Here is a 19,482-nt window from a genome sequence, read left to right as displayed (position 1 = left end):
TTAGCTCAGTGAAACCCATTTCAGACTTCAAACTTCCAGAACTGTAAGATAGTGAGTTTATTTAAAGCCATTAAATTTGTGGTAATTTGTTACAACAGCAATAGGAAAGTAATACAATATCCAAGCTATTGGAGGGAAAAAAATGAAGATCATAAACACTCAGTCAATCCAAGGAAGGATGAAAGGAAAGAAAAAGAAACAGAGAACAAGTAGGACAAATAGAAAGCCCAGGATAAAATATAGGTTTAAATTCATATATATATTAGCCAGTTATCTTAAATATAAGTGGAATAAATATTACAGTCAAAAGACAAAGATTGTTTATCTGGACTAAAACACTTTAACTCAATGCTATTTATAAGAGACATATCTAAAACATGAGGAGACAGAAAGGTTGGTAAACAAATGGAAACAGTAAACAGAAAAAGATATTCCATACGAATGCTTTCTAAAAGAAAGCTGCATAGCTATAACTATCAGACAAAATTGTTTTCAGGGTAAAAGCATTTCTAGAAATTAAAAAGTTACCATAATGATAAGAGATTTAAATCATCAATATGTTAAAACAGTTTTAAATCTTTATGACTGGACTAAATACAGTTAAAATACAAATAAATACAAAGATTGTCAGAGTGGATAGTAGAACACAATCTAACTACATACTACTTATAAAAGACACCTTGAGCATAACACAGAAAGGTTGAAAAGAAAATGATGGAAAGAAGATATAACATGCAAATATTAACTGAAAAATTCTAGTTATATCAGACAAGCCAACATTAAGGCTTCTAGAAGTATTACTAAAGATTGAAAGGGAGATTAATAAATTTATATGTACCTCATAAATTAGAATAAAAATATGTGAAACAAATCTGATAGAACTAAAAGGAGAAATAGATATATCCACAGTCATAGTTGGAGTTTTCTTTTTAGATGCATCTCTTTTAGTACTAAATAAAACAAGCAGAAAAAAAAATCAATAGAGATACATATTTTTTTCCTGCTTTTTTTTTTTTTTTTTTTTCCAGACAGGGTCTCACCCTGTCACCCAGGCTGTAGTGCAGTGATGCGATCACGGCTTCCCACAGCCTCCACTTCTTGAGCTGAAGTGATCCTCCTACCTCAGCTTCCCGTGTAACTGGAACTACAGGTATGCACTACTATGCCTGGCTAATTTTTTAATTTTTTGTAGAGATAGGGGTCTCCCTATATTGTACAGGCTGGTCTTGAACTCCTGGACTCAAATGATCCTCCTGCCTCGGCCCCCACAAAATACTGGGATTTACAGGCATGAGGCACTATGCCCTGCCAAGATACAGAAGATTTTAACATGACCAACGAATTTGGTTTAGTGATGTACATGGAACATTGCACCTCAAAGTTGCAAATGTACATGGAACATTTATTAAAATTGATGATATACTATGAATATCATTGATTGTATACAATTTCTCTGATCACAGTGGAATTCAGCTACAAATCAATATCAATAAGATAGCCAGGAAATCTAAATTAAAGAAAAACAAAAGAATAAGACAGATGGAGAACTGAAATAGGGCTTTGTTATTAATAAAGCTAATATAGATATGGCATGTATCTGCAGGCAAGTAGGTTTTCTAATACAGACAAATCTTTCTCAAAGAAACTAGAGACAGCAAGAAGCATTCCTACCCTAACGTAGTTCCAACGTGCAAAAGTAAAAAAGAGAATGGTGTGTTTCTAGCACATCAGGTAGTTATATTTTGAAGCTTGGTGTTTGCAGAAGGAAGTAGTGGAAGATGAGCAAGAGAAGGGTCACATATTGTATTTAGCAGAATAAATTTTATCCTGAAAGTGATAGAGAGATATAGCATTACTTAAAGCAGACGAAGGACCTTAGCAGCACAGTGGGGGGATAAAAAGAATTTGAAAGGCAAACCTATTAGCTGGCTCTCTGTAATTTGGGGTATCATAACATCTGAATCAAAATAGTCAAATTGAGAATAGAAAGGAAGGTGTGAAAATTACAAGGATGGCCAGGCGCGGTGGCTCACACCTGTAATCCCAGCACTTTGGGAGGCCGAGGCGGGTGGATCACGAGGTTAGGAGTTCAAGACCAACCTGGCCAAGATGGTGAAACCCCGTCTCTACTAAAAATACAAAAATTAGCCGGGCATGGTAGCGGGTGCCTGTAATCCCAGCTACTCGGGAGGCTGAGGCAGGGAATTGCTTGAATCCGGAGGCGGAGGTTGCAGTGAGCCAAGATCGCACCACTGCACTCCAGCCTGGATGACAGAGCGAGACTCCATCTCAAAAAAAAAAAAAAAAAAAAAAAAAAAAGAAAAGAAAAGAAAAAGAAAAAGAAAATTACAAGGATTAAGGGGCTCTACTCAACAGAATTCTAGCCCTTGCCTATTTCACAGTTCACCTGCTAACTACTCTTTCTGTTGCTTAGTACCTTGCAAAATAATGCAAAGTGGGTACAACTCAAGATTTTTGCAATTTCTGGAATGCTCCACCATCAAGAACTTTGCTAGCTGATCCTTTCTTGTGTTTATGTTCCAGCTGGATTGTTACCTCCTCAGAGAAGTCTTTTCTGATTATACAAAGTTAACATTCATTCCTTTTGAATCCTGGTTAATTTTCCTCATTGGATTGAATGTATCATGTGTTTGTTTATTTTTCTGTTTATCTCCCTCCTCTGTTGTAAGCGCTCCAAAAGCTTGTCTGTCTTGTTCACTATTTTGTCTTCAGTGCCTAGCAAATTGCCTAGTACATAGTAGATGCTCAATAAATGCTTGTAAGTGAATGGATGAATTGGATGTGTGGATTTTGGGAGCAGAAGGACTCAAGAATGGCACTTGTATTTCTGACTTAGTTAATTAGCTGGATAGTGGCACTGTAGTAGGAAATACCAGAGGAAAAGCAGGTTTGCAGGGGAAAGTCGTGATGATGTACTGTCCTTTATTTGTGAGAATACCATAGGCAGGCTGTTCCTAGACTATGTCAGACCAGCAAAGGCAAATAAGCCCTTTGGGAACCTCAAAAGGGAGTGATATTAAAAGTATTTTAACAACTTGTCGTGCGTGAGCGCTGACTGTAATATTGGAGCAGAGTCATGGAGGCCCCTGCTTTTTCAGACATTTACCTCAGGGGTGCCTAGGGAGGAATTAAAGTGACTAGGGTGTTTATAGCTTTTATCTATTGATATGGAAGTATTTAAGTCTTTTTACAATCTGTCCTCATACTAGAATGTTCTAGCTAAATGTCCCCATATCATTCCTGGCATTGGGTAAAGTGCCTAGCATGAATCAGATCGGTTGTAAGTGGGATCTGATGATAATAAATATAATAATGATGCTGCTGATGACAGCAAACATTTATTCTTAAAACAGCCCTACCACTAGTTTTATACTTTATGTGCATTACTTTGGTTGATCATCACAATAGCCCTAAGAAGTGTTTTGTTGTTGTTGTTGTTGTTTTTGTTTTTTAATTGATGAAGAAGTTGAAGGTTAAAAAGGTTAAGTAACAGATTTAAGGTCATATAGCTAATAAGTGAAAGTTACAGGATTGGAACATAGGCAGTATACTTTTAACCATTTATATTTGTTTCTCCTTGTTGCTAAAAAAGCAAACATGTGGCTATGTAGATAGCCAGCACATAGTCTGTTAACCTGACTGGTCCTGCCCTTCTACGCATACCCTACCTAAAGCAATGTGGTGTGTTAGAAAAAGCTGTGAAGCTTAGGGTTTGGTTCTAAACCTAACATTATCTAGTTGCTTGACTCATTATTTTCTTTGGGTAAAATTAGAAGGACTTTGATAAAACGATTTCTTTTTTTCTTTTTTTATTTTTTTGAGATGGAATTTTGCTCTTGTTGCCCAGTCTGGAGTGCAATGGCGTGATCTCGGCTCACTGCAACCTCCGCCTCCCGGGTTCAAGTGGTTCTCCTGCCTCAGCCTCCTGAGTAGCTGGGATTACAGGCATGTGCCACCATGCCCAACTAATTTTTTATTTTTAGTAGAGATGGGGTTTCTCCATGTTGGTCAGGCTGGTCTCGAACTCCCGACCTTAGGTGATCCACCCGCCTTGGCCTCCCAAAGTGCTGGGACTACAGGCATGAGCCACCATGCCTGGCCCCTGATAAAATGATTTCTAAGCCTTCGGCTCTGCTAATGTTTTTGAGGCCTCTTTTTCTGTTAATGTTCCGTAATTCTACTTATGTATTATTTTTTCAGGTTTATTGAGGTCTAATTGATATGTAGTAAGTTACATATACTTGAAATCTATAATTTGATGTTTTCATGTTTTCATGTATGTATGTACCTATGAAACCATCACCACAATCAAGATAATGAGTATAGGCTCGGCACGGTGGCTCATGCCTGTAATCCCAGCACTTTGGGAGGCTGAAGCAGGCGGATCACGAGGTCAGGAGATCGAGACCATCCTGGCTAACACGGTGAAACCCCGTCTCTACTAAAAAATACAAAAAATTAGCCATGCGTGGTGGTGGGCACCTGTAGTCCCAGCTACTTGGGAGCTAAGGCAGGAGAATGGCGTGAACCCAGAAGGCAGAGCTTACAGTGAGCAGAGATCACGCCACTGCACTCCAGCCTGGGCGACAGAGTGAGACACTGTCTCAAAAAAAAAAAAAAAAAAGATAATGAGTATATTACCCCCCCTCCAAAGTTTCCTCCTGCCCCACCAAGTCCTTCCTTTCTGTCCCTCTCTGTGCTTCATCTCCCCACTCCTCACTGTCCCGAGGCAGCCTCTGATCTACTTTTTGTTACTATTGATTAATTTCCATTTTCTACAATTTTATATAAATTGAATCATGCAGTGGAGTTCAGCTACAAATCAGTATTAATAAGATAGCTAGAAAAGCCAAATTAAAGACAAAATAAGAAGAACTGAAATATGGCTTTGTTATTAATAAAGCAAATGCAAGAGAATATGGCACATATCTGTATGGCACGTACTCTTTTTGTTGGCATTCTTTTGCCCAGCATAATTATTTTGAGATTCATCCATGTTGTTGCATGTTTAACCAGCTTACTTCTTTATTTCTGAGTAGTGTTCCATTGAGCCACAGTTTGTTTTCTAAATGGATTAATCTGTTGATAGATACTTGATAGTTTTCAATTTTTGGCTATTTTGAATAGATTTGCTATGAACACCAGTGTACAAGTCTTTGTGTAAACATGTGATTGCTTTTTTCTTAAGTAAATATGTAGTAATGGCATGTCTGGATCATGTAGCAGGTATATGTTCAACTTTAGAAACTTGTCAAACTGTTTTCTAAAGTGGTCATGCCATTTTACAGTCCCACCAGTAGAATAGGAGAGTACTACTTGTCACATATCATAAACATTTGGAATGGTCAATCTTTGTAATTTTATCCTTTTTAATCAATGTGTATTGTTGTCTTTTTATAGTTTTAATTTGCATTTTCCTAATCACTAACGGTGTTGAGCATGTTTTCATGTGCTTTTTGGCCACTTGTAGATTTTTTTGGAGAAGTGTCTTTTCAAATCTTTTGCCTATTTTTTAATTGGGTTATTTTTCTTTTTATTATTAAGTTGTAATAGTTTTTTATATATGCTGGATATAATCCATATTTTATTGGATGTGTGATATGCAAATATCTTCTCTCAGTCTCCGAGTGGTCTTTTCACTTTGTTAATGGTGTCTTTTAAAGCACAAAGTTTTTAATTTCAATTAAATCTAGTACATCAAATTTTTCTTTGATCATGTGTGCTTTTGGTGTTGTGTCTAAGAAATTACTGCCTAACCCAAGTTTACAAAGATTTACTCCTATGTTTTCTTCTAAGAGTTTTGAAGTTTTAACTCTTACATATAGGTGCGTAATCAGTTTTGAGTTAGTTTTTGTATATGGTGGGAGGCAGGGATCCAATTTTTTTTTTTTTGTGGGAAGGGCATGTGGATATAATGTGGATATAAATATTGATATTCAGTGTCCTAGCACCATTTGTTGAAAACACTATTTCTTTCCCTTTAAAATTTCTTGGCAGCTTTGTTAAACATCAATTGACTATAAATGTAAGGGTGTATTTCTGGGCTCCGAATTTAATTCTATTGATTTATTTGTCTGTCCTTATACTAATATTATATTGTCCTGATGACTAGTTTTGTAGTAAATTTTGAAGTTAGTCTTTCCACTTTGTTCTTTTTTTTTCCCCAAGATTGTTTTGGCTATTCTGCACCCTTTACGTTCCCATATGAGTTTTAGGATCAGCTTGTCAATTTCTGTAAAAAAGCTGGAAGGGATTTTGGTAGAGATTGTATTGAATCTGTAGATCAATTTGGGGAGTATTGCCACCTTAGCAATATTAATAATATTACCATTTTAATGATATTACATCTTCCAATCCATGAACATGGGATATCTTCACAAGTATTGAGCTCTTCTTTAATATCTTTCAGTAATGTCTTGTGGTTTGCAGTGTATAAGTCTTGTACTTCATTTCTTAAAGTATTTGTATTTTAAGTTTTTTAAAATGTTATTATGAATGGAATTGTTTTCTTAATTTCATTTTTGGAGTGTTCATGGTTAGTATATAGAAATGCAATTAACTTTTGTATATTTCTCTTATATCTTGCAACCTTAGTGAACTTCTGGTAAGTTTGTTAGTGAATTTCTTAGATTTTTTTTTTTTTATTTACAAGATCTTGTTGTCTGTGGATGAAGAGTGTTTTACTTTTTGATTTCCAAGATGAATGCCTTTTACAAAATATTTTTAGCCTAACTGCCTTAGCTAGAATCTCAAATATAGTGTTGAATAAAGGTAGAGAGAGTAGAAATCTTTTTTTTTTTTTTCCTGGCTTTAGAGGGAGACTTTCAATCTTTCAGCAGTTCCTGTGATGTTAACTATAGATTTTTTCATAGATGCTGTTTATTATGTTGAAAGATTCTCTTCTATTCTCAGTATTTTTATCACGAATATTGGATTTTGTCAAATTTTTGTATCTGTTGAGATTATCTTATAGTTTTTGTCCTTTATTCTGTTAATATGATGCATTACATGAATTGATTATCAGATGTTAAACTAATCTTGCAATCCTGGGATAAATCTTGCTTGGTTATGATACATAAATCTTTTATACGTTTCTGGATTTGGCTTGCCAGTATTTCGTTGAGGATTTTGGGTGTATGTTCTCAAGGGATATCCATCCTTTTATTTTTAACTTATTTGTATTTAAAATGTTTATTGTAGGCAGCATATACTTGTATCATACTTCTTTATCCAGTCTGGCAATTTCTGCCTTTTAATTGGCATATTTTAAAGTATTCACACTTGTGATTCTTGATATAATTAAGTTCAAATCTATCATCTTGCTATTTGTTTTCTACTCATCCTATCTGTTCTTTGTTCCCCCTTTCTTTTTCTGCTTTCTTTTATTAATTGAGTATTTTAAAATTATTCCATTTTATCTCCTTTGTTGGCTTATAAGCTGTAACTCTGTTTTCTTATTTTAGTGGTTGCGTTAGGGCTTATAGTATATATCTTTAACTTTCTACAGTCAGTCCTCAAATGATATGATACCACATCACATATACTATAATTATTTACATTTTTACTTTTATTTCTCCCCCGGCCTTTGTGCTATTGATGTAATACATTTTAGTTTTACATATGTTACAAACCTTTTGTCTCAGTATAATTTTTTTGTCTAAGCTTTAATAAACTTGTAAAGAAATCCCAATAATAATAAATCATGTATTTATACTTATGGTGCACTTTATTCCTTTGTGTAGATTCATATTTCTATCAGATATTATCCTTTGGCCTGAAGGACATCATTTAACACTTCTTGTGGTGTAGCTCTGTTGGTAATATGTTCTTTCAACTTTTGTATGTCTGAAGAAGTCTTTATGTCACCTACATTTTTGAAAGATTTTCTCTGAGTGTCAAATTCTAGGTTGATGGGTTTTTTTCTTTCAGTACATTAGAGATCTTGCTCTACTGTTTTTGTTTTGTTTCCATTGAGAGCTATGCTACTATCCTTTTTAATTAATTAATTAATTTTTTGAGACAGAGTCTCTCTCTGTCACCCAGGCTGGAGTGCAGTGGCATGATCTCAGCTTATTGCAACCTCTGCCTCCCAGATTCAAGTGATTCTTATGCCTCAGCCTCCCGAGTAGCTGGGATTACAAGCACACACCACCGTGCTCAACTATATGCTGCTATTCTTAATCTTTGCTTTGATGTACATAACATGTCTTTTTTCTCTGGGTGCTTTTAAGATTTTCTCATCACTGTTTTTGAATGATGTTATTATGGCGTGGTGTGCATTGGTGTAGTTTTCTTCATGTTTCCTGACCTTAGTGTTCGCAGAGGTTCTTAGATCTGTGGTTTGTAGTTATCAAGTTTGGAAAATTTTGGCCATTATTTCTTCAAATATGCCCTCCCCCCTATCCCCAGTCTTCTTTGTGGACTCCAAATACATGTATTTTGGGTCACTTGAAATTGTCCCATGAGTCACAGATGCTTTTTATCATTTTGATGTTAGTCTTTTCTCTGTGTCTCATTTTAGTTAGTTTATCTTACTATGCCTTCAAGTTCATTAATATTTTCTTTTGCAATATCCAATCTGGTATTAATCCCATCTAGTATATTTTCCATCTCAGACATTATAGTTTTCATCTCTAGAAATTGGATTTGGGTCTTTTTAATATCGTCCATATCTCTACTTAACCTTTTGAACATATTGAGTCCAGCTATAACTATTTTAGTGTCCTCAACTGCCTTGTCTCAATTTTAGGTTGTTTCTAATTGATTGATTTTTTTTTCCTCTTCATTATGGGTTCTATATATTTTTTTGCTTCCTTGTATACCTGGTACTTTTTTTAATTGGATACCAGACATTGTGAGTTTTACCTTGTATGCTGTTTTTTTTTTGGATTTCTGTAAATTTGCTTTGGGACACAGTTAAGTTTTGTGTAAACAATTTGATCCCTTTTCCAGTCTGATTTGTGGGGACAAGCATCACTCCTGACCTTGGTGAATACCAGTTATGTATAGTTTTTGTAAATTTTTCTGGTGTTTTTTTCCCGCAGTCTTGTGTAGCTTCCTTTTTTTGTGTGTGTGCTGATCAGTACTCTGTTGAATACTTGAGTGGGACCCTCTGCTGATCTCCATTGTTCTCTGTATGTACCTCTTTATTCTACAGTAGTCTGTTATGCAAACTCTCGCTGCCTTATTCCCCACATACTTTCAGCTTTGTCTCTTCATTTCAGAAAATCTTCTCGGCTTTGCTTGGGTAAGTTCCCATGGCCTGGAAACTCCCTCAAGGGAGTAAGGTGGAAGGCTTACCTCATTTAGTTCCTATTTCTCAGTTCTTTGCTGTCTGATAGCCAGTGTCTTGAAAATTGCTGTTCCATATATTTTATTTGCTTTTCAGGTGGTAGGATAAATCTGTCTCTGTTACTCTATTTTGTACAAAAGTAAAATATCCGTGTGTTTTTTAACTGTCTTTCCTGTAGTGTATTACTGGGTGTTCATTTTAATCAGATTTCACATTTCATTCATATAAACTTTTCTCTCTTTCTACTACCTTCCTCCATCTTCCCCAACTCATTTTGGATGACTCAAGGCCATCGATGTTGAGGACTTTTCCCCCTGAAGTAGGAGTCATTTTTAACCAATTCTACTACATTCCTGTCATGGTTAATGTTAAGTATTTGCAAACTGATTGGGGTCAGAGATGTGGTTTGATGAATATATTCTTAGTTTTTATGGGAGATAGTTGTACTTTGTTTCCTTATCCATCAACTAGGTATTTGCTGAGTTCCAATTATATTCCCAGCATCATGTAGTGTGCTGAGTGCTAAGCAGAAAGTGAGTACAATATTGTTTTTGAGCAGTTTATGTTCTAACAGGGGAGACAGAACAAGATCTCATAAAATGTTAAGACAAATGTTAAACTTTTTTTTTAAAGACACTAGACATTTAGAGATGAGAGACTATTCGTTTGATTTGGGTGGTTACGGAGTATTTTACTCTGATATGCTGGGGCTGAACAGGGCCTTTGAAAACGCATACATTTTAAAAACGGAAATAGTCACAAGATGTAATGGAAGAGAAGATACCATTTATGATAGCCAAGCAAATTATACAGGCATACACTTAATGAGAAATCTTCAGAATTTTTATGAGAACTCTAAAAACTCCTAAAGGCATAAGCATAAACTTGAGCAAATATAAAGATATACTATGTTCTGTGTAGGAAGACTCAATATTCTTAGAGATGTCAGTTTTAAAAAAATAATTTAGAAGTTTAATATGATCCTGATGAAAGTACCGTCGGATTTTTCCTCCTAGGGCTAGACAGATTATAAAGTTCATTTTCGAGAACAGACAAGCAAGAATAGCTAAGACAATGCAGAAAGTGAAGAGGGGTAAAGATGACTTGTCTTGCTACATGTTATAACATGATATAAGAATTTAAGATTAAAATGATATACCATTGGTACAGGAATAGACAGAACAATTGAAGAGAATAGAAAATACACAATAAACCCAATTGCATATGGAAATTTAATGTGTACTAAAGGGAGCATCCTGTAAGTGGAGAAAATATGGAATTTTTAATATGTGGTGTTTGTGCTAATGAGATAGTGAATTGGGAAGAGGTAAGTTTGAATCCATTTCTCATACTGTATAACAGGATGTCAGTATAGAAAATAATACTGTACTAAGTACTGGAAGAAAACATGGGTAAATTATTTTATGATTTGTATAACACACACACTTTGGCATAGCAGAAACACCATAATCAAAGTAAAAAGACAAATGACAAACCAGAAGGATGTTTGCCACTTGTATAATGGACAAAGTGTTAATCTCTGAAATATCTAAAGAGCTTCAAAAACTGGAGAAGAAAAAGACCAACAGCTTTATGAAAATGTCGGCAGGAGACAGTGAATAGAATTCATATAAACAATTACAGATTAATCTTATATGACAAGAAGCTCAACATCACTTATAATAAGAGAGATGTAAATTAAAACAACACAGTATATCATTTCTTTCCTATCACACTGGCAAAAGTCCATGGTATTAAGCATCAGTTTGACAGTGTATTTTGTTGGTAACAGAAAAAGGTACTCTTATATATTGCTATTGGGAATGCAAAATGGTGTGCTTTAGAGAGAATTTTGGCAATACAAGCAAAATTACACATATACACCTTTTGGCCCCATAGTCTTATCTCTAGGAATCTATCTTACAGATATATACTGAGAAATATCTGAGAAATATGTGTGCACAAAGCTACTGTGGCGCTACTTCTAATAACAAAAGATGAAACAATTTAAAATTTGATCTGAATTTCAACAAAACAACTATACAAATTGAGACCATAGGGGAAATTTGAACAGCGAACAAGTAGTTGATGACATTAATTATTTTACACATGATAATACTATTATGGTTATGTTTAAAAAGAGCAACATTTTAGAAATATTTGATATGTTACCATTCATTACAGATACTGTTTGTATTAATACTTGAAATGATTCACCTTCAGCCAGTGAGAGCCCCTTGAAGTTAACTCCTAAGTCCTTTGCCACATCTTTTGGAGATATTATTTATGTGTTTATGGATGAAATTATATGATTAGAATTTATTTCAAAATAATCCAAAGGACAGGGTATATGGGGAGGCAGAGATGAAATAAGATTTGCCATGAGTTGATAATTATTTTAATCTGAGTGATTAGGGTTTTGCTATACTTCTTCGCATATGTTTAAAACCTCCTGTGAAAAACGTATGGAGTTTAAGTAGGCATAAATGAAGGCAGTGCATTTAGAACAAAGGCACTGAGACCAAGGACAATAGGAAATTGGACATGAAGTTCTTATACAATTTAATTTCCTGGTAAATGTAAAATAGACTTCCTTTATTTGCTCTATATCTTATTTGTGGTGTCTTTTTGTGTGTATGTGATGTAGTGCTTAAGGTATACTTTTCTATTAGTATAACTCTAAAGATTAAAATAATTCATGAAGTATGCAGTTTATGTGTTTATTGGTGCCCATTATAGGGCCTTTGAATTACCAGAATAATTGATCTGGAGGAAGTGAATGTTTTCTCACGCTTTTTATGGAATGCCATGTTTTCTTTTAACTTTTGCTTGAACATAGATTTAGATAGATCAGGTGAAAGAGAAAAATTGTTTTAGTTATACTATATGTGTATTTATTAGAGTATAATAATGAATAAACTTTCCTTTAAGATACTTAGTTTCTTTCTGTATCAGCTTTTTAATTTCATCTCCATTTCTCCTAGTCTGTTTTTATTTATCCCCGTTTTCTCCTACCTCTCTAACCCTGTCTCCTTTACCACTCTTTACTTTTTTTTAATATGCTTTTTCTTTACTTTTCAAATTGAACAAATTGCATGTATTTATTGTATACAATGTGACGTTTTGAAGTGCCTATACATTGTGAAATGATTAAATCTAGCTTACATCTGCATTACCTGACATAGTTATTTTTGTGGAGAGAAAAGTAAACATCCAGTCTTAGCATCTCTCAAGAGTACTGCAGATCTTCATTAGCTATATTCACATGGAGTAATGCTATTCAACCTATTTCTCTTATCAAAACTAATTTTGTATTCTTTGACCAATGTTCCTAAATTCACTCTGCTTCTCTATCTCAATCTTTTTCCCCTTTTCTCATCTTTCCTCCTTTTTTCAGTTTCTAACTTTCACTGTTTCTTTGAATGTTTTTTCTTTTCATCTCTTTTCTTTTACATTTTGTGTTTTCCCCTCTCCTTTTCTTACCTCTTTCTCCATCCTTCTTTTTCTTCTTTGATTTGTCTGCCCTTTTATACCTCTCATCTTGCTGTCATCTTCATTTCTCCTTCCCTCTCTCTCCGCTTCATTCTACTCTTCTCCTCTTTATTTCTTTTCTCTCTCTGTGCCTCAGCTCACTCTGTCTCTCCTGCTGTCTAGTCTCCACTCTCTATTTCTAGGTTTGCCCTTGACTTTTTTTTTTTTTTTGACCTTTCCCTTTTTATCTCCCTTCCCAAACATTTCTTCCTAATTCTATGTGCTCTTGTCTTAGGTTTCTTGCTGTTTTATCAGCACATGTCCTAGTTTACCTCTTTCTTTTTTCTTCTTTCTCTCTTTTTTTCTTTGTTTTTCTGTATTTCTTCCATGTTGCTCTTCTTTTTCCACACTGTCCCTTCTCTCTCTCTCTCTCTCATAAACACACCCCTCTTGTTACTCTATATCTCTTCACTCAATCTTCCATCTTATTTTTCATGAAAGAAAATTAAGAATGGAATTTTTTTCTCCAGATTTTAACATTGAGATTGTTCATTTAGTAATTTTTAAACATAATTTTAATAACTTACAAATAAGTTATACAGAATTTCATATGGTTACAAAAATCTATCTTCCTCAAGTATTTTTGCTTCAGAATCCTCATTATGTCTTAGAAAGACAGATAATGTGGTTTATTTAGTAATATCTAATGGTATTAAGCATGACAAGCAGGTTAACTTGTTTTCTATTCTACCAACAGATTAATATTAAGATTGGAAGTTTGTGTCTTTTGCTGGATATTGGAAATTGAATGTAATGGCAACAGAATTTATAAAGAGTTGCTGTGGAGGATGTTTCTATGGTGAAACAGAAAAACACAACTGTGAGTTTTATTTTGACTTCAGTAACATTTATTTAGCATCTTCTTCATTTGTGGCATTTTGTAATATAAAGAATTAGGCATGTTTTCCAACTTCTTGGGGTAGGCAGAAACATAAGGCACACTAAGTAAATATTCCATAACTTCAAGGAGTCTGGAGCATAGGGGAGAGAGAGAGTAATTCAACCCAGGGGATTCGTAAGATATTACCATAAAGAAAATTGCATTTGCTATGGAAATCTGAATAGGATTTTAGCAAGCTGGGTGGGAAGAAGGAAGAGAAACTGAAAATTGGACATGGGCATTACAGGTGGATGAAATAGTACAGGCAAAGACAGGGAGGGAAGAGAAGTATGTTTGGGAGACAACATATTCTGACCAATGTTTTGATTTAAATAAAGACAATCTACAATATGTGTATAACATTAAAAATGCCTTGAATGAATGAATGACCAATGGGGAAGAGACTCATAACTATGAAGACTCACATTTATTAAGGACCCCTGGAGAGTTCTTTTTCTATTGCATGGCTCCCTTATCTCTTCTCTGGCACTTTTATTTCCTAATCTACAGCAGAGCTTCATAGTATATTTGAGTATGAAGCCTTCTTTTTTACATTAAAACATTTCATAAATTTCTACAGAATAGTACTTGTACTTTCAGTCTACAGATAGCATTATATATATATAAAGAATAACTTACCTCCCATCTTAAATCATGTAGCTTAGGAATCACATATGATTCTAAAGAATGAATAAAATGGGTCATAGAAGCTACGACTGGGGTAGCTGCCATTATGAAGTATATCTAGGGTCAGAGTGCATTTTATTTTGTGATTTGGTTGTGATTTTTATAGACTTGGAGACCTTTAGCTTCCTTGTAGTGTTGCTCTATGTAATTAAGACTAATGTTAACCATTAGTACAGACAAGAATTGCTTTTGTTGACAGTAGTTTTAAATGACTAGATTTTTACTTGAAAGCACTGTATAACTGACTACAAAATAAAATTGTTTTCCATCTATGAATTCTTTTGGGAATAAGACTCTTTAAAGCTGCTTTTACCATTATGATAAGTTAGTGCACTTTAACAGTAGTGTATTAATTGCTCAAATATTGTCTGGACAAAATTAATGTAGATTCCAGAAGTGTTTGGTAAGACCCAAGAGTAGTTTATGTGTCAGGAATTTCTTCTAAAATGGTTAAATAAATATCAAAGTATGCTAGGTTTAGATTATTATATGTAACCTATATTCATATTTGTGACTTTTTTTTCTTTTTTCTTTTATGTGCAGTTTCTGTGGAAAGAGATTTTAAAGCAACAGTCCCAAATAGTCAAAATGCTACTATCTCTGTACCTCCATTGACTTCTGTTTCTGTAAAGCCTCAGCTTGGCTGTACTGAGGATTATTTGCTTTCCAAATTACCATCTGATGGCAAAGAAGTACCATTTGTGGTGCCCAAGTTTAAGTTATCTTACATTCAACCCAGGACACAAGAAACTCCTTCACATCTGGAAGAACTTGAAGGTAAACAATAAAATAGCAGTATTTAAAAATCGATATGTAGCATTTAAGTGCTATTATTTTACTTTTATATTTTTAATACAAAATTCATATAAAATTTTTTATTTTACTTTTTATATTTTGCTCTTTCTGTAGAAGAACTTAATGTACAGTAGTTTTGAAAGGTCCCATTTTGAAATCTGATCATAATACAATAATTTGTATGTAGAATTGGCCTTTTTTCAAGAAATAATATGTAATTGGCCCTCCATATTTTTGGGTTCCACATCTGTGGATTTAACCAACTGCACCTCAAAAATATTCAGAAAAAAAAAAAAGAATGATTGCATCTGTACTGAACATGTGCAGACTTTTTTCTTGTCATTTTTTCCCTGAACAATACAGTATGACAACTATCTCAGTAGCATTTACATTGCGTTAGGTATTATAAGTAATCATGAGATGATTTAAAGCATATGGGAGGATGTGCATAGGTTATGTGCAAATACTACACCATTTATATAAGGGACTTGAGCATCCGTGGATTTTGGTATCCATAGAGGGCTGGAACCAATCCCCCACATATACTGAGGGATAACTGTAATTAGAATACCTCAGTTATCCGTCACATGTCTAGAATGAAAAAGTAAAGGAGTTAGTAAACGTAGAAAACATGTTTCTTATTTATTAATTTCTAATATTTGGTTAATAGTCACTTTTCCTTCTCTTCTTTCTTCTACCAGGCTATACTTCCCAGTCTAAATAGTTACTTGAATGAGGTAGATCCATTGGCAGAATTTGGCTGATGTAGAAGCCAAATTATTAGAGAGAAGATGAAACAACATGTAGCTCTTGTCTTGTTTTTTTAAAAAACAATTTGTGTTAGTCCATTGAAACACTGTAAGTCACAATAGCTTTTTTACTCTCAAAATTTTATTAGAAAAATTTCAAACATACAGGAAAATAAAAAAAAAACTTAATAGTGAAGACCTGTATGTCCACCACATAAATTCTGCCATTAACATTACTTACTATACTTGCTTTAGCAAATATCTGTCTACCTATCCATTCTTCTATCCATTATTAATCCACTTTTTGGAGAGGAATGAATTTCAGAGTAAATTGAAGACACCAATATATTTCCTTGCAAACACTTAAACATATATATCATTTACTGGGTTCAATGATCTCTTTACAGTTTTCTTCTTTTGGCATAAATTTTATACACAGTGAGCTGCCCAAGTGAGTATTTGTAGAATTTTGTGTGTATTTGTTGAATTTTAAGTGTATATTTGTTGAATATTGACAAAAGTATATGTCAGTGTAATCCAAATCTCTATCAAGATCTACAATATTTGTCCAAATATTTTTTGTCTTATCCCCTCTCTTTTCTTCGTCTGGGATTCCAATTATACCTATGTTGAACCTTTTGATATTGTTCTATGGGTCTCTGAGACTTTTTTTTTTCAAGTGTCTTTTTTTTCTCTGTTCTTTAGATTCAATAATATTGATCTTTTTTTTCAAGTTCACTGTCTCGTCTGTTATCTTTAGCCTGCTGTTAAGCCTATTCATGAATTTTTTATTTCAGACATTGCATTTTTTAGTTCTAGAGTTTACATTTGGTTCTTTGTTATAGTTTTCCTCTACTGCAATTTCTTATTTTTACAGTATTGCAAACCTATTTTCTTTTATGTTTTTAAGCTTTAAAATCTTTATCTGGTGATTTCAGCATCTTGATCATCTAGGTTTGGATTCTGTGGATTGTCTTTTTTCTTGAAAATAGATCACATTTTCCTGTTTCTTTGTATATGGAGTAATTTGGGGTTGTATTCTTGATATCAATATCAAAAATATTGAATGTTATGTTGTGGAGACTCTAGATTCAGTTACATTCTTCTGAAAAGGTTCCTTCTTTCCTCCCTTTCTCCCATCCTCCCTTCCTACTTCTCTTCTTTCATCCCTCCCTTCCTCCTTCCCTTTCTCCTTTCCCTCCTGATATGGTTTGGATGTTTGGCCCCGCCAAATTCATGTGATTCCCAATGTTGGAGGTGGGGCCTGGTGGGAGGTGTTTGGATCATGGGGGCAGATCCCTCATGTATGGCTTAGCACCATCTCCTTGGTGATAAGTGAGTTCTAGCTCTGAGTTCCTGTGAGATCTGGTTGTTTAAAAGAGCCTGGCACCTCCACTGCCCATCTCTTGCTCCTGCTGTTGCCGTGTGATGTGCCTGTTCTCTTTTTGCCTTCTGCCATGATTGTAAGCTTCCTGAGTCCCTGATTAGAAGCAGATGCTGGCACCATGCTTCCTGTACACACTACAAAACAGCAAGCAAATGAAACTGTTTTTCTTTATAAATTACCCATCCTCAGATATTCCTTTATAGTGGCACAAACAGACTAACACACCTTCCTTCCCTTCCTTCCTTTCTTTCTTCCTCCCTCCTACCAGACAAGTAAACTGGTTGGACTTAAACTACAAATTTTGTCTTGGGTGGCAGCTCTTGGGTGGTAGTTCAGAGAAGAGACAGATATTTGAAAAGGCTTTATTTACAGAATTTGGGAATCTCTCCTTTCCAGGATTCCCACCTTACTTTCCTGCAGCTCTGATTTTCTTGAACTGTACCCTGTGGTTCTTCAGGCTAGAAAGACTGTGAGTTTTCTATTGGGGTTTTATATACCCTGCGTGTTGCCAACTTTGATGTGTACTCAGGCTAAAAGTCATTAAAAACAGATAACTCACTTTGTGCCATTACCTTTTTCCCCAGAATCAACTCCTGTCCAGATCTGTATTACTTTTCTTTACTCTTCATTGCCTTCAGGGTTTTTATTTTCTTGCTTTGTTTTAGTTTTGGTCTAGAGTTTATTGTTACCTACAAGAGAGTTGGGTCTGGTAGGAGTGATTTTTTAAATTTTAAATTAAAATTTGTTTTTTTGAGACAGAGTCTCACTCTGTTGCCCAGGCTGGAGTGCAGTGGCATGGTTTTGGCTTACTGCAGCCTCCATCTCCTGTGTTCAAACAATTCTCATGCCTCAGCCTCCTGAGTAACTAGGACTACAGGTGCACACCACCACACCCAGCTAGTTTTTGTATTTATAGAGATGGGGTTTCATCATGTTGGCCAGGCTGGTCTTGAACTCCTATTCTCAAGCATTCCACCCGCCTTGGGCTCCCAAATTGCTGGGATTACAGACGTGAGCTACCATGCCTGGCCCAATTTTAATTTTTTAGAGAAAAGAAAAGATGAACCTAGTGCCTGGCCTATCATCTTACTTTGCGCATATCAATAGTGTTTCTCAAAAATAGTTTTAAAAAGTTCTGGCTTACAGAATACCCAATCAATTGATCTTTCTCTTTTTTTTTCATACTTGTTAACAACATTGGGATTAAACCATGCAGTCTTGTAAGTTGTTTCATCCACATAATATGTTGTGAACATTTCATATTTGTTGCTTTTTGATGAATACATAGTATTTCTTCATATGGACATACTGTAATTTTTTAAATGAATTTTCTATTCTTAAATAATTTTGAGTTTTTACTCTATTATTTTCATAATCAGAAAAAAGGTAAGAAATATCCACCTGGAAATATGTGATAGTTTTTCTTATGTTCTTGACATTGTGCTCACTAGAAAACATTGCTTTTTGAGTTGAATGAGGAAGAAATTGGTTAACTCCTAAATTATAGGTTCACTGAAGAAGTGGTAAAACCATCTGATTTGTATGTATTAAAGAGAAAAGTACTTTTATTAGAGTCAAGAAAGTAAGGTGGTACCTAATTATAGAAGTTAAATATGTGTATGTATGTATGCACATGTGAATGATGGGTTGAGAAAAGAGAAGATTTTGAGTGAATAGAGCAGACTGCTATCAATAATGACTAAAATTGTGTTGCAAGCACAGTCATGAATCATTTAACAGTGGCGATATGTTCTGAGAAATGTTGTTGTTAAGCTATCTTATAATTGCATGGACAGTGTAGAGGCACTTACACAAACCTAGATGGTGTAGCCTACTAAACACTTAGGCTATATGGATACCATATTTCTCCTAGGCTACAAACCTATACAATATGTTACTATGCTGTATACTATACTAAATACAGTATTCAGTACAGTAAAAATATGGTATAAAAGTTAAAAGATGATACACCTTGTATTAGTCTGTTCTCACGCTGCTGATGAATACATACCTGAGACTGGGTAATTTATGATGAAAAAGAGGTTTAATGGAATCACAGTTCCATGTGGCTGGGAAGGCCTGACAATCATGGCAGAAGGTGAAAGGCATGTCTTACATGGCAGCAGGTAAGAGACAATGA

At 34.6% G+C, this 19,482-nt stretch overlaps 1 protein-coding gene across 5 annotated transcripts in view; it reads left to right on the top strand.

Annotated features, from left to right (window-relative positions):
* TC2N (tandem C2 domains, nuclear) overlaps positions 1–19,482 on the top strand; it is an 89,866-nt gene that overhangs the window by 40,203 nt on the left and 30,181 nt on the right. For all 5 annotated transcript variants that reach the window (XM_001145068.8, XM_009428294.5, XM_510126.9 and 2 more), the window contains exons 2-3: positions 13,542–13,664; positions 14,955–15,188. In XM_001145068.8, coding sequence (XP_001145068.1) covers positions 13,598–13,664; positions 14,955–15,188 — 301 coding nt within the window. In that variant the 5' untranslated portion in view covers positions 13,542–13,597. The remainder of the gene's footprint in view (positions 1–13,541; positions 13,665–14,954; positions 15,189–19,482) is intronic.

The sequence above is a fragment of the Pan troglodytes genome, chromosome 15, assembly GCF_028858775.2.
Source record: "Pan troglodytes isolate AG18354 chromosome 15, NHGRI_mPanTro3-v2.0_pri, whole genome shotgun sequence".
In the NCBI taxonomy this organism is placed as follows: domain Eukaryota; kingdom Metazoa; phylum Chordata; class Mammalia; order Primates; family Hominidae; genus Pan; species Pan troglodytes.
This window is presented reverse-complemented; position numbering and strand designations above follow the sequence as displayed.